General features: G+C 43.3%; 1 protein-coding gene across 2 annotated transcripts in view; it reads left to right on the top strand.

The window, feature by feature from the left end:
• Positions 1–3,116: 3,116 nt before the first annotated feature.
• The window catches only part of FAM120C (family with sequence similarity 120C), a 142,652-nt gene continuing 132,307 nt past the window's right edge, over positions 3,117–13,461 (top strand). For both annotated transcript variants that reach the window (XM_032619723.1, XM_032619724.1), the window contains exon 1: positions 3,117–6,565. In XM_032619723.1, coding sequence (XP_032475614.1) covers positions 5,873–6,565 — 693 coding nt within the window. In that variant the 5' untranslated portion in view covers positions 3,117–5,872. The remainder of the gene's footprint in view (positions 6,566–13,461) is intronic.

Raw genomic sequence — 13,461 nt, 5'->3', positions numbered from 1 at the left:
AGTGTCCCGGTTGTACAGCAATGTGAATATACTTAACACTACTGAACTGTATACTTAAAAATGGTTAAGATGGTAATTTTTCTGTTATATATATTTTACCACAATCTAAAAATAATTAGTGTCTGGGCCCCATTCCTATAATTAGTATTGTTTTAAAAAGCTCCCCAGGTGATATATTAATATTATATTAAACTAGCTAGGGTTGAGAACCACAGTCCTTGTTTCCTTTACTAATCAAATGACCTCGCTGCTATTATTGCTGGTTCAAGAAACACAAGCAACATAGCAGCCTTATTAGACCTTCTAATGAATTATTTACTATTACCGTATAAGCTTACAGCCTCTCAAACAGCCCCCAAGGATTTGGGCAATAGATAAAGCTAAGTGGGCCCCTTGCAGAAACTGAACAGCTAGTTACTACTTAGGTGGAAGATATCAGAAGATTGAATCCAATATGAATTTTCGATGCAACTTCTTTATGCTTCTCTCCAGCCTTCATTTTAATAATTAAGATTTATTAGGTGCTTACTGTGCCAGTTACTGTGCTGAGTACTTTAATATACCATTTAATCTTCAAAAGTTTCTGAGGTAAGTACATTACCATCTCCCTTCTAAGCTCCTTGACTGCCTTGAAAACTGTTTTCTCCTAGCCCAGCGTTATTCCTGGCATGTAGTAGGTACCAAATAAATCTGTTGAATAAATTAATGAGTCCCTATTTCATAGATACAATAAGGGCTCAAGAGGTTAAATAACTTGTTAGTTATATAGCAAATAAGGAGTTGAAATGGTATTGGAGCCAAGATCTCAGCTCCAAAGCACACACTTTAACCACTATTCTGTGACATCTACTGTCCCCTTCTACTTTCAGAGCTTTGGCCTCTGTTATCTCTTCCCTCTCTATGGCCTATGTCTAGCATAAAGTTTCTCTTGTACTATATATGTTAAGATTCTTGTTTGTAAGTAATAGAAACCCAATTTGAACAAGCTTAAACAAAAAAGAGGGATTTATTATAAAGATGGTGGTGGTGTCTCAAAACACCCAACGATAGTGCAGATGGGCCTTAGGAACATAAATCAGGTGCTTGAATGCAGCCAGGATTTTTCATCTCTCCTCCTCCAGCCCAATCCCAAATTCTCTGGGAAGGTACATAAAGAATAAGCTCCTGGTGCAACCATGAGGGTAAGGTAGAGAAAGTGGTAGAAAAGGGGTACTGGGGAGACAAAACAGACGTTTACCTATAGTCCTCCGTTTGACTGCCCCGTAAACACATATGCCATTTTCCCCATACCTACAATTCCACAAATGTCCACACCTAACAATCTATGGACAACTGCAAGTCACATGCAACTACTGTATCCAGAGCAACGGCACAGCATGGACATGCCCCTTCCTCATCCAGTTCAGTGGCAATCTAAATGTGGATCATCTTGATCCTGCCACTCCCTGATAAACTTAACTGCCACCAACAGATCTAACATGCAATAGTAGAGAAATATTTAGATTAACCACTAAGTTCCCTTTTATGAAAGGAGAGGGGCACAACTTTATCAACCACTGGTCCAAGTGTGCACCATTTCCACCTGGATAGGAAGGAAGGAAATAAATTACGGGTATAGAAAAACTTATGGGAGTCATTTTATTGATGCTTCTTTTTGCTTTACCAGTCTGTACTTGGGCCTGCTCTAGAAGAGCAGTGATTCTCAAACGTAAGGGTGCATTAGAATCACCTGGAGAACTAGTGTGACCTGCAAAAACTCTCGACACAAACACTCCATTCAAACACCTACACTAAGAGACTAGACCAAACTTGGCTTCTAGCCTCCTAAGTCGGAGTCTCTGGGATGACCCAATTTCCATCTGGAAAAGCTCGGGCTGTAAAAAGAATTTATAGCTTACTCTAGCTGACACCTGACAATAGACCCCTGACCTCCCTTTCTTAGAGCATTTACCAAAAAGGGCTTAAAATTATGACTTCTTCCCCTGTCCCTTTGAGATGTATATGTATCTCCTACAACTCCAGAGTGTGTGTCTCAAGGACCATTCCTTTGAAATGTAGTCATCAGGAAGGCTAGGGCCTCTGTCTCCCAGTAACTGTGGGAGGATATAATCCTAACTTAAGTAATTGCCAGCTAGCAGACACAGCTAGCCTAACTGCATTTACGCTGGCCAACTCTGTAATTTTTCACTTCTCTGACTCTACTTGAGCCTCTCCTCGCTCCTCCTCCCTCCTTTTCCCTTTAAAATGCTCAGTCACCTCTGTACAAATGGGAATGGAGCTTTGCTTTTTCCCCTACTATCAGTAATTGAATAAAATCTGTCCTCACTGCTTTAACTAATGTCAGGCTTTGTTTATCTTTGACACCATTTAAACCACACATTGCTAGCCCCACCCCCAGAGTTTCTGATTCAGGAGATCTGGGGTGAGTCCCGAGAATTTACATTTCTAACAGTTCCTAGGTGCTGATATGCTGGTCCAGGGACCATACTTTGAGAATCACTGCTGCTCATGGTCCCTGTTCACTAGATAGGATTTTCTAGTGATAACAACTTCCACAAAACCTCATATTGTAAGGCCAACTGGCCCGAGGCAGGGGAACACAATCAGATTCACAGGTTGCATCAGACCGAAATTCTCCGGACCACCCAGTTCCAGAAACTGACCTGGGGACTTTGAACCCGGCCCAGCCTTCCCGCCTTTCGAGGGGCGGGACTAACTGTCCCCCAGGATACCCGAAAAGACCACCAAATAAGGAATACCCTGCGCCCTCCCAGATTCACCACACCCCTTTCCCTTCTTCCGCTATAAAATCTTGCCCAACCCTCGCCCAGGTGCGACTTCTCTGGCCCCATTCTCTCGGATCAGTGAACCTCGCCCGGGAGCGCTCCTTAATAAAGCTCACTTGAAGCTTTCCTCTGTTTCCCAGTGTCGTTTGTTAAGATCCGACCTTACACATATGACTGCCTGTTAATTTCATTTGAGGGGACTCACAATGCTAATAACAAGTGCCAAGAATCTTGTCAACTTATGCTCTTTGAATCTTCAGATTTGCTAAAGGGAATAATCACCCTGTTGCAGGTTTCTATTTCTTTTTCTTCCTTTTTTTTTTTGCGGTACGCGGGTCTCTCACTGTTGTGGCCTATCCCATTGCGGAGCACAGGCTCCAGACGCGCAGGCTCAGCGGCCACGGCTCACAGGCCTAGCTGCTCCGCGGCATGTGGGATCTTCCCGGACCGGGGCACGAACCCGGGTCCCCTGCATCGGCAGGCGGACTCTCAACCACTGCCACCAGAGAAGCCCGGGTTTCTATTTCTTAGCTCTCTACCTAAAGACTTGGTTCCTTCTCCCTGGCATTATGCTCAAGGTCTCCAGTTCAGAGCGTGGATAGGAAACAGGTTGAGTTCAACGATGTGAAGCCTCTCTTTTCCGATCTGCTCTGGGAATGTTACACTTACCCTCTCTTCCTTGCATTCCAGCTGAATGCATGTACAGAGGAAGAGATCATCACATTTGGGGGAGCTGGAGAACAAGGAATACTGTGGTGGCTTATAAAGATAACCTCGTTCCAGTTTGTTGGAAACTGGATGCCAGTTTCCTAATTAGTGGAACATTTAAAATGAGACAATAAATCAGCAAAGCCCATGAATATCTAACCATTAGCAACTGCTAAACTCTTGATATAGGCAGGGCTGCTCTGCTTTTGAGGCTCAAGAGCAATAAGCAACTGCTTCGCTTCCAAATAACACAGAATGCCAACTTCCAATTAACGATATGGGAGAGCTCCAGTCTTTGCCAGCTCCATAGTTTAGGGTCTATAATTTGCCACACCCCATTTCTGGTACCAGTTCTTGAATTAATAATTTTTTGGTCATGAGTAGTTTCTAACCCAACTCTATCTTAAAAATAGTAAGGATATGAGGTTGCCTCAGAGAAACCAAGGGCAAGAATGCCTGAGGAATGATCTAGAACCTGGGTCTTAAACACGATGAAGACTCCCTATCTCCCATCTCTGCTCTAGAGTCTGCGGTTTTTTCTCTTCCTGCAGACCAGCATCTTTTACTTTTGTCCCTCTGATGGGAAAATTGACTACTGACAGCTTCCAAGTTTTACACTTATAGAAAAACTGATCTCTCTGGTCCAATTCCAAATTTCTAGGGAATGAGATTCTGATCGACCCAGCTTGGATTTGTTATCTACCTTTGACCCAGTCAGCGATGGTTATGGTTAACATGACAGTTTTTGTAAATGGGGAGAGGGTTAATTCCTAGAAAAGGAGGGCTGAGTAGACAATCCAACAGGTGTCCATTATACTAGAAAACTTCTATTCCTTTCATCCACCATCCCTTCAAGCCACTATTCCCTCCTTTCACTGCTTGTTTTCACAGGAGTTATTTATGTGCATTGCTTCAACATCTACTTATTCTTTGCCAATCTGGTTTGTTCTATCTCCACTAGTCTTTTATGATAAATTTCTTTATGGAGCTTGAAGATTTTTCAGCTTTTGTATCCTAATACACTGTTCTCAGATTTCATTCACCTTGACTATTCTTGAGTTCTAAACTTTTGCGTTCTTACTCGGCCTGCCATTATATCCCACCTTCTATTAAGTTCCAAGCCAGATCTGACTGCTACGCACTGTTACAGAACAGAATAGATCTTGTTTTCTACCCTCCTCCGGTTTAAACAGTGTGCCCTAAACACCAGTCAGCCAGAAGACTGGTGCTATATCTGAATCAAACAAGGAGAATGCTGAAAATATTGAATAGATTTTCAAAAGATGATTCTGTACGTCTGGAATTGGAGCCCTTACCGCTATTTTTCTAGAGCTCCCCGACAGATGGATTCACAATGTTTGCAAACAAAGGTCCTAACCATAGGACATTGTAGCTCAGTGAGTACCAGAAAGGTACAACTTGTAGTTTAACTTGTGTTGGTGCTTATCTCCCTGACCAAAGAGCTCCTGAGTACAATGGATATTCGATTTCACTTTGTCTCTGCATTGCCTTGGGCAAATAAATTATACAGTTTTCACCATTCATAAACTGGGGCCAAGAACACTTCCTCAAAGAATTACAGTAGCTAAAAGTTAAGTGGATTGTTACAGAAATGGTGGTTATTATTTTTACGTTTCATATGTGTCCTTTCTCATTCATTAAAAGCTACGCACATTATTCCCTCCCCCCAAAGGAAAATTCTTCCTCCTGGGGAATTTTAGCATACTTTAGCTGAATTCAATTAAACCACTCTACTTCCTTTCCCATGATGCATCACTCTCCCCCAACTCCTTTTCCTGGGAAAGGCGGTAAATAGCCTGAAGCAACTCGGTGGATGCAAAGAGCTGGAGTGCAAATCCTAAACGCATATCACATCCCTCCCCTTGAGACCCAGTGAATGCAAGGGCTGACAGGGGTGGTAATCTTGTTCCAACACTGTATCCCGAGGCCGTAGAGGAGACTACAACTCCCAGAATGCCCCGCCCCGCTCCCCCTCCTCCAGCTAGAAAGCGTGTACCATAGAGAAGACGAGGTAACATGGCTCCTGGAGGTAGAAGTAAAACGCTTCACCCCTTTTGAAGCGGTGAAGAGCGGCCATAGAGGGATAAGAGAGAAGTGACTAGAGGCCGTCATCGCTTTTATCCTCCCAGGCTCTCCAGAGTCCGGTCGGCCTCACCACTCCTCTCCACCCAAATCCAGTCTGTGGTCTCCTCCCCACGCCTCCCTTATTCCCTCGCTAGCTCACCCCGCCCCTCGGGAATCCTTTGCCTGCCCCCTCGCCCCCCGCGGAGTGCGCACGCGCCCGCCCCCAGCTTCGCGCCCAGATCGCCGCCTAGCCTGCTCGCGCAGCCGCCGTCTCGTCTGCCCACCGACGAAGCATGGGCGTCCAGGGCTTCCAAGAGTTCCTGGAGAAGCGCTGTCCCGGGGCTGTTGTGCCCGTGGACCTCCTCAAACTCGCGCGTACGGTCTCGCGCCAGCAGCAGCAGCAGCAGCATCGCCCGCTGCCGCCTACGGCAGCCCTAGCGCCCGGGGCTCCACGCGCCGCCAGGGGCTCCGCGCCTCTGCAACCGCCGCTCGCGCCCGCTGCCTTGGGTGCCTACTCCGGGGGCGCGGGGCCGACTCGGCACCATCACCCCGCTCACCACTTCCACCATCACGGCCAGGCGCACCCCGGGCTGCACCCGCCGCCGCCGCCGCCGCCCCCTCCGCTGCCCGGGGCCCGGGTGCTGGTGGACGCGGGCTCAGCGCTGCCTCGGCTTTATGGCGGCTACCAGACGGATTGGGTGTGTGGCGGCCAATGGAACGCCATGCTGGGCTACTTGTCAGCGCTATGTCAGGCTTGTGCCTATCCCGGCGGCGACGGCTTGGAGTTGGTGGTCATGTTCCCCGGGGGCCTGGGCAAGGACCGGCTGGCCGAGTGGGGCCGTCGGTGCCAGGCCGAGCGGCAGACAGCGCAACTGATCGTGGGACACGTGGGCAACAAGGGCACCCCTCCTCCACGGGCCTGGTTCCTGCCACCGGCCTGCCTGAGCCACTGCGTGAGGCTAGCGCTCATCCGCTTCCGGGTCAAGGTGAGGGAGGGGCCGGATCTTAAATAATACGCCCCACACCTATTCCCTCCCAACTAAACACCTAACCACCCACCCACTTACCTGTCTCCCATCCACCCACTCAGCGCCCAGTCAGCTAACCCACTTGCCTAACTACCCTCGATCATTTTATCCATCTACCCAACCCTTCATACCACGCCCTACCGATTCGCTCACCTGCATAACCACATCTCTACCCATGTCATCCCAATAACCCCCTTTATCCAATTGGCCTATCCCTAGGCTTTAGCAGAATTTATTTTGTAGCTCCATCTTTCTCCTGCTGTCTTCTGCCTCAAGCTGAAATGCCATTTTCCAGATTTTTCCAGTTGACATCTCTCTTCTATGTCTTTTTCCAACCTTGCAGCAAATCAGTTAAACGTGTTAGTTGAGCACCTTTCTTCTACAGCTTTTCCCCGAATTTTGAACCAGTGCTTCTTTTGCACCCATCTGTTCATTCATCCTCTTTCATTTCAACATGTTTCTACCTCATCCTTCCTTAGCCTAAACAAACGAACAAACAAACCCACTGGTTCAGTCGCTTTTAAACAAGTATTAACCCACTAAGAGTAAGGGGTTTAAAAGACATGTGAGACATGGTTCCTGCCCTTGGAAAATCAAATATATCAAATATATACACAGGAAACATTTATTTAATGGTATAAATGTGTATGTGATTATGCTTTATGGTACAGATTGATACCTGTTTTGTGTGTGGGGGGGAATGTCTGTGGGCTAAAATGGTCAGAGGAGGCTTCCTTGAAGTTGGACCTCACCTGGGTCTTCAAGGATGAATTGGATTTGAATTGGTTACAGGTTTGGGAAGAGGCTTATTTAAGCAGGAGAAAGAAAATGAACAGAAGCAAACGGGAATATCAAGCATGTGAGGCCCCACGGGCAGTTCAGTCTAATCTCTGCATGTAGTTGGTCACTGCATATGGGGCCTGGAGAACAGCTTGGCAGCAACCCCAGTTCTTGGCACAACTGCTATTGCTCTGTTGCTTTTCCATACTCTTGGGTTTCAAGTTCCTACGTGTAGGGAATAGCAAGGCTTGAGAAGTAGAGGAGGTGGGCAGGAAGAAGAAAAAGAAAAGCAGTACAGGGTTGGGTAGGACAAAACCACAAACCCATTCCCCAGCCAAGGCTCTTGGGGATGTGTGCACAGTCAGAAGATAGGATATGGAATTGTGGGAATCAGAAACTAAAGAAATGGTGCTGGGTGGAGTAATGAGGAAAAAAATCTCAGCTGAGAGACTGAAAGACCTGCATAAAGAAACTCACAGTGGTCATAGAGCTTGTGGCTAGAGTCCAGTCATGCTAGACTCCTTGTGCCCAGCATCTAATCTGTGCCTAGGCTGGGTAATTATAGCTGTTTTTAATATTTTTTTTAAAAAATTCAATCACGAGCTATCTCAAACATACAAAGTAGGAGAAAAAATATGTCAGACACTCATTTGCTTGCCTTCCTGACTGAGCATTTTTCAGTAGATTCTTCTTTTATGGCCATTCTTTCCACTTTGTTTTCACTGCTACCACTCGAGCTTTAAGGACTTTTTACCTCATTGTCATTATTAACTTGGTTGCCGGCAACAGTGACTAACATTGATGGAATGCTTACTATGTGCCAGCTGCTAATCTGTGTGCTTTAACAACAACAACAAAAATGATCTCATTTGATCCTCACGATAACCTGTGAAGCAGTATTAGCCGTTTTTCAAATGAGGAAACTGAGGCACAGGAGGTTTAGAAACTTGCCCAAAGTCACCCGGCAATAAATGGCAGAGCTGGGATTCTGGGAGTCATGCCCAGGCAATCTGACTCCAAAGCTCATGCTCTTAACAACGGTGCTCTAAGATGAATCTTTCTAAAGTGCCGGTGTGATTAAATCATTCCCACACTGGACTAAAATCTTCCTTGGTTCCTGGGTAAAGACAGGTCTGGGCTATTCATTTATATTATTTATTGAGTGCCTGCTATAGGCTAGATACTGTACTGGTTGCTGAGGATTCAGAGTGAAGTAAGGGGATCCCTGCCCTCACGGAGGTCAGAGTTTAGTAAGAGTCAGACTGAAAACAAGAGTTACAGATACCGTGAGCTAATTGCTAATGATGAAAAATGTGGCATTGGTTAATTCTGGGTGAGGGCGTGAAAGTTGGGGGAGGTTTCACAGATTGGTACTGAGCCTTGAGGAGGGCTGGGAAGGATGGTTCAGAGTGGGCAAGGATGTGGAGATGTAAAATGGCCTACTGTGAGCTCTGAATAGATTTTGATTGGAGGTTGGCAGGAATTGAACACTGAGTATGGGTTTGAGTTTTTCCAGCTTTTTTGTTCATACACCTCATCAGTGAAAATTTTTGAGAAGCAACCCTAATATGGCCTACTAAGATTCTTCATTACACATAGTTTTATTTTTAAAATCCCAGCAGTTTGTAAAAAAATAAGATGAATTGATAGGTGATAAAGCAAATGTAGTAAAAATGGTAGAATCTCAGTCGTGACTTTTCTAATGTTCACTGTAAAATTATTTCAACTTTGCTATATGTTTAAAGTTTTTCTTAATAAAATGTTGGGGGGAAATTTCCCAGCAGCGCTCTTCAGTCATGAGTACCACCGTTTGTGAAATACATGTCTTGTTCCCCATGCTAGATTATAAACAAACTCTTTATCTTTTCATAGTCTCCATAATAACTTGTATATTTTAGGTGCAGGATACATTTTTTTCCCTGAATGAAAAGGTTAGTGATCTAAGAATGCATTGTAGGAGTGACTTTTTAAAAGTGTGTAGTGTGGCTCTTAAAATAGTGGATTTAAGACTGGCTCCAAAAGTGCATATGTAAAGTATCTGTAGATGTTATCAGCCAGTGAAGTTTTCTCTCCCGGTTCTGGTCAGTGACTGTTGTTGTTGTTGCTGTTGGAGTGATGGAGAACTTCCTGGTTTGTAACACAGACTTGAAAGGTATTGGTTAATAACTCATTGTGGTTTGCCTTTTCAGAGGAATGTTCCACTATCTTGGAGATAGCAGGTTTTCACTTGAATGATCTGCATGCCTACCATATCTTTTGATTGAGATGCTAGTGCTTCAGAGCAAAACCCACTAGTGTTTTTCTCCTCTCCTTGGTTCTGTTCTTGAGACTAGGTCACAGGATGGGCCTTTATTCACAATCTCATTTTCATTTGTGTTAGAGAAATAGAGATGGAGGGATTACATAAAAAGATAAATTGCTGGGCTGTCTCTTTAGATTTAGACAATTTAGGACTTTCCATGAAAATATTCAGGGTATATAACTGGGATGAATTTTGTCATTTGGTTTGTTTCATTTGTACATTCTGCAAACCTTTGTAAGTTATCATTGCCAGTAGCAGAAAAATTAAGTAAAACCACAAATTGCTACCTGATCTCTTCCTAAGGGTCTCACAGCAACCCTAAAGCAGTTTTAGAATGTGGTTTGAAAGATGATGTGGGGTGGTTAATGGGATGAATACTTTGTTTTAATGGTTAAATATATATATTAGAAAAAAAGATAACGCATGAAACCCGCAGTTTCACAGCTATAACTCTTTAGAACGAGGCCAATTAAAGAAGTAAGTTGGGGCTTCTCTGGTGGCGCAGTGGTTGAGAGTCCACCTGCCGATGCAGGGGACACGGGTTCATGCCCCAGTCCAGGAAGATCCCACATGCCGCGGAGCGGCTAGGCCCGTGAGACATGGCCGCTGAGCCTGCGCGTCCGGAGCCTGTGCTCCGCAACGGGAGAGGCCACAACAGTGAGAGGCCCACGTACTGCAGGAAAAAAAAAAAGAAGTAAGTTGATTTAAAGAAAAGTATTAAGGTTCAGTACTTGGATGTAGCAGAAATCATGTTGATGGTAAATGAATAAGCAAAGTTTGAGAAGGCTGACCAACAGCTGATGCCATTTTGTGCTTTCGTTCTCTAGAATACAGTATAGCAGTGGCTGCTGTGCCTCCTGATTATTTATTTATCCTCAGTCATTGACACATCCTGAAACGTTAGTGACTCTTCTAGATGCTCTAGTGGTAGGAAAAATTATCATAATAGTAATTAGGTCTTCTTCTTGAGCACCAAGTTGTATATAAAGTGCTTTTTAAATAGCTTGTTTAATCCTCATAAGCTTGCAAGAATGCGTGATATTCTTCCCATTTAACGGTTGAATAACAGGTGCAAAGAAGTGAAATGATTTTTCTTTGGTCTGGACACTAGTAAATGGTGGGTAAAAATCTGTTCTGGATCTGTATTGTTCAGTCTCTTTCCACAGTTTCACCACACAGTTTCCTTTCTGTACATTCTTGTGTAAGATTGTATACTTTTACTGGCCAGATAATATGCATAGATGCATGAATAAAAATAATAGTAAGTAGATTTATTGAGCACTTAGTTTGTGCCAGCATTGCTAAATGTACAATACTGCCAGTACAAGGCAAATGTGTAAGCTCAGTGCCAAGTGAGTGAGTCATATAGTGATATTATAGGAATTCAAAAGTAGCAGTCTCTTTCTTCTCTGCATTTTAAGTCTCTCTCTCTCTGGTTTCTTTCACTTATAGGTATGTAAGTGTATACAAATAACCTTTAAAAAACAAAAACTTCCCCTTTACTTTGTAATTTCCTTAAGCCATTATCCTTATCCCTGTTCTTCCCTTTTAACCATTATTCTTGAAAAAAGAAGACCGTATTAGTTCCTATTCCCTAGCCTGTTGCCACTTGATATGTGATGTCACCATTCTGAAGGCACCAAAACCATTTCCATTCTTACCCTTTATTGGTCCTCTATGAGATAATTGACATGAGCCATCCTTTCCTTGAATTTCCTTTCTTGGATTCCATGATGCAGCTCACTTCTGATTCTCCTTATAAGTCTCTAGTTCTTTCTCCTCCTCTTACTGCTTCCTTAAGCATTGGTGCTCTCAAGACTTCTGTCCTAGTTATATTCTTCTACATTCATTTCCTGAGCAATCTTATCCATTATTATGGCTTTAAATATTAACTGTATTCTGATTATTCCTATAGCTCTTTCTCTACCCCTAACCTCTCTCATGAGCTTTTGACACATCTTTTCAGCTTTCTACTACTCGATGTCTTATAGGTCACTCATACTAAAAAATATCCAGGATGGAATTCATTATTTTCCCCAAAAACTTGTTCTATTTTTGGAGTTCTCTTTTGCTATGGATGTCGTCTTTCATCCATTTCAAGCCAGAAACCATGGAGTTCTTCTCAATTTTTCACTCTCCTGTCACTTCCCATATCCACTTGGTCACTAGATCATGTCACCTCTACCTCAGAAATGTTTACTAAGTCCAGCTACTTCCACCCCCATTGCTCTAGTTTAGGCTGCCATCATTTCTTATCTGAGCCATGAAAATTGCCTCAACTTGTTCCTTTACCACTCTCTGGACCATAGTCCATCTTCTACATTGCTGTCAGAGATACTTTGAAAACCAAAGTTGACTTTTGTCTGTGCCTGAAGATACCCACTGGCTACTTTTTGCCTACCCTACTAAGCCCAGACTTGTCAGCATGGCAGACAATGCCATTCACAGTCTGATCCCAAACTCTCTCCAACCTTACTTGGTGCTTACCTTTGCCCACACCTATTCCAACCGTTGGAATGTCCCAACCATTCTGAACTTTTCTGGCTTCCTAGACATACCATGTCCTCTCACATAGTGCTTTTCTTATTTTACTCTCACCATTGTGTAGCCAATTCATACTTATTCTTGCTCAAAAGTTATCACTATGAAATCTTTCCCAGCCAAGGTAAATGATGCCTTCCCTTGTGCTACCAGAGTGTTCTTTTTACCTCTCATATTTTTTTCTCTCATAGTATTTTCATATTGCATTATAATTCTCTTTTTTTCCCCTATGCTATGTATTACATCCCCAGAACTTACTTATCTTATGACTGGAAGTTTGTTGGTGATTATCTTTTAATTGAGTTCCAAGAGGGCAGAGATTTTGCTCTAGGGCTTGACACATTATATACAATAATGGTTGTTGAAAGAGAAAGGCAGATAAGGAAGAATTTAGAACCAGTGTTTTATAATGTTATAGTTTCTTTCCATGTAAATTAACTTGGTTCCAAATGGAATTGCAAAACTCTGTTAAGTAAAAGTAAGTTTTGTAGCTGCTTAGCAATGCATTTATAGAATAAATTCCCCCTTGGTGTTAGTAATAATAGCTACCACATGGGCTAGGTACCTCACATTATGTCAGATTCATTATGTCATTTAATCATCACAGCCACCCTTCAGGATATGTATTAATCTACGTTTTTTATAGCTAAAATAAAAACAGGCTCAGCATAGTCACTGGCCCAAGGTTGCACTGCTGGAATGTGGTTGAGCCAAGATATGAACCTAAATATATTTGAGATCAAAATCCTTCATCTTTAACATCTCTCAAAACAGTATAGTTGCATTTTAATAACATTTTCCAGAACACTTTTCTTATATTTAGTTTGTGTAGCATAATGGCTAAGAACAGACCTTGGAGCCAGACTGCCTGGGTTTAAATCCTTGTTCTTTTACTTACTAGTTATATAAATGTGGGCAAGTTAACCTCTCTCTGCCTCAGTTTTCTCATGTGGAAGAGGAGGATAGTAATAAAAGCTACATCACAGACTTTACTGTGAGTATTAAACGATTTAATATAAGTACAGTGCTTAGAACATTATATACCACATAGTAAATGCCATATAAACGCCAGCTACAGTTACTTTGACCAAAATAACTTGTGTGCCAGGTAGATTGGACATGGACATTTCACTCTCATGCCTTAAGCTTGGCATGGCATGTAGGGTACTTCTTGACCTGCCTACCATTCTCTTATCAGGACAATGAATGCTTTTCAGCATTTTTTGAACAC

This window comes from Phocoena sinus, chromosome X, assembly GCF_008692025.1.
Source record: "Phocoena sinus isolate mPhoSin1 chromosome X, mPhoSin1.pri, whole genome shotgun sequence".
Taxonomy (NCBI): domain Eukaryota; kingdom Metazoa; phylum Chordata; class Mammalia; order Artiodactyla; family Phocoenidae; genus Phocoena; species Phocoena sinus.
The sequence above is the reverse complement of the archived record's forward strand: the minus strand, read 5'-3'. Positions and strand labels throughout refer to the sequence as shown.